This window comes from Orycteropus afer, unplaced genomic scaffold (assembly GCF_000298275.1).
Source record: "Orycteropus afer afer isolate SDZICR_OR568_19922 unplaced genomic scaffold, OryAfe1.0 scaffold00123, whole genome shotgun sequence".
Taxonomy (NCBI): Eukaryota; Metazoa; Chordata; class Mammalia; order Tubulidentata; family Orycteropodidae; genus Orycteropus; species Orycteropus afer.
In genome coordinates, this window is record NW_006921710.1 from 5,550,221 (window position 1) to 5,552,469 (window position 2,249).

The 2,249-nt window shown below is 42.2% G+C and overlaps 1 protein-coding gene across 1 annotated transcript in view; it reads right to left on the reverse strand.

Annotated features, from left to right (window-relative positions):
- The window catches only part of SPTAN1 (spectrin alpha, non-erythrocytic 1), a 68,553-nt gene that overhangs the window by 19,768 nt on the left and 46,536 nt on the right, over positions 1 to 2,249 (reverse strand). Inside the window, exons 36-37 of the mRNA XM_042781455.1 lie at positions 963 to 1,094; positions 574 to 711 (exon numbers count right to left, since the gene is read on the reverse strand). Of these exons, the coding sequence (XP_042637389.1) occupies positions 574 to 711; positions 963 to 1,094 (270 nt within the window). The remainder of the gene's footprint in view (positions 1 to 573; positions 712 to 962; positions 1,095 to 2,249) is intronic.

The window sequence follows — 2,249 nt, forward strand, 5'->3', positions numbered from 1 at the left end:
TGGGTTTGAACCGCCAGCCTTCTGGTGAGCAGTCAAGTGCCTTAGGCACTATGCTACCAGAGCTCCTAGTGACTTGGGATAACACTCCCAATATATAATAATGAATGAAAACTTACATGGTGAGCTCTACACAAATATTAATGAAAATATGTATAGAATAGTAAGAAATCCTGTAAAAAGTTATTAGTAGTGGTCTCTAAAAAAATGTCTAGTTCCTTCTATTTTCTGTATTATCAAAATTTTCTACAAGGAGAATGCATTACTAACTCATTGTGATTTTGATTTTTACCTCAGCATAGACTTGTTCTAGCTGCCTGCCACAGAGATCCCATCATCTCTTCCTATTTGCAGTTCTTATGGAGTCGAGTGATCTGTACTCCCTGTCCCACCAAAAGGAGCGCTCTCTTCTTTAAACATTTACCCTTCTGCTTATAAATCCCTTACCACACACCACTTAGGTCTTGATAATAAAGACTTCTGTTAAAAGAGGCATGTGGTGAGCCTGCCTTGTCAGGTTTAGGCTCACCAAACCAAATGACCCACTGATGGGAAGGGAAAACCACTCAGCATTACCTCAGAGAGCCAGAAGTCAAAGTCCTTGATTCCAGTGTTGAAGTTCTGCTGCTTGTTGGCTTCCTTCAGTTTCTGGCTTTTTTCAGCTGACTTCTGCACCAGAAATTGCCACTGGTCAGCTAAGGCAGCCAGTCGGGCCTAGGGAAGAGAAGGGAGCCATTAGAAATGATGAAATCCATTAAGAAGCCCCTCTTCTTCTAGAGCCTGACTGGTAAGCTCTAAGAGAGAAGAACAGAAAACATTCATTAAGACCCTTCTCACTATCTTTCCCCATTTGTAATGCAGCTGAAAAATCTTCTAATCTGTTGATTTTCTTGAAGACTACTTAAAAATCATAAATTGACAGTAACATGCAGGGGGCCAGGAGGAAAGGAGCTGGTGGACTGTACCTTGACAGCATCTTCACTGCCAGCACAGGCCCCACGTTCAATGAGGGAGTTGCCCATGTCAATGACTCCGCGGATCCGGTCAGCATTGGCATGCAGCTCTGCTTCGAAGGCCTGATGCTTCTGGTGCTTGCTCTGAAAATACCAAAAACCACTTTTCAAAACCAGGTCTTGCTAGGTAACATTTATCAGGAAGGAAGAAATTCTCAGGAGTAAGGGCACAGTAGTAAAAGTTAATTGGGAACAAGAGTCGGAACCTTTTTTTATAGAAGGCTATCAGAATTTGTGTGAAATAATTTAGGGGTCATTGTGTAGGGGAGAGTTGAGAGAGACTATGGGCCAGAGAGAAAGGAAATGCACCAGCTCAGGAGATGACTTGAAAATTAATTCTTCCATCAGCTAGGTTTGCCTTTTGGGAGTTAAGTTCTAGAATTATATACTTTCTAATATTTTTGTAGAAGATAGCAATGCCAATTATAGGTTTTCACTTACTTGTACATCAATTCCCACCTATGGCTTTCTTCTTTTTATACCAAACCAAAACCAAACCAAGTGCCACCGAGTCAATTCCAACTAACTCATAGCAACCCTGTAGGGCAGAACAGAACTGCCCAAAGGGTTTTCCAAGGCTGTAAATCTTTATGGAAGTTGACTGCCACATCTTTCTTTCTTGGAGTGGCTGAAGGGCTCAAACCACTGATCTTCTGGTTCACAGCCAAGTGATTTAATCACTGCAGCACCAAGACCCCTTCTTTCTTTATTATAACCCTCACAAATAAGACACATAAAAATAAATAAATAAAAAACCCACAGGGATATCATACCACCTCTAAGGCAGCAATTACTACCAAGCAATGTGACTGTAGTCTCACACCTCTGTTGACAGAGGAAATAGCTACAGCTACGACTCAAAACTAAACTAAACTCACTGCTATCAAGTTGATTCTGACTCATAGTGACCTCCACTGGGTTTCCAAGGCTATAAATCTTCATGGAAGCAGACTGCCTCACCTTTCTTCCATGCAGTGGCTGGTGAGTTTAAACACTGACCTTTTGATTAGCAGCTCAATGTCTTAACCATAGCACCACCAGGCTACTACAGGGCTTGGCTTTGCTGATTACCATTTGGTAGTTATCATTAAACAGGCCTGATTGTAAGTTGGAATTTATTTTTGCTAGGAGTAGGAGCTCTGGTAGCATAGTGCCTAAGGCACTTGACTGCTCACCAGAAGGCTGGCGGTTCAAGTTCACCAGACACTCCTCGGAAGGAAGGTTGGGCAATCCTACTTC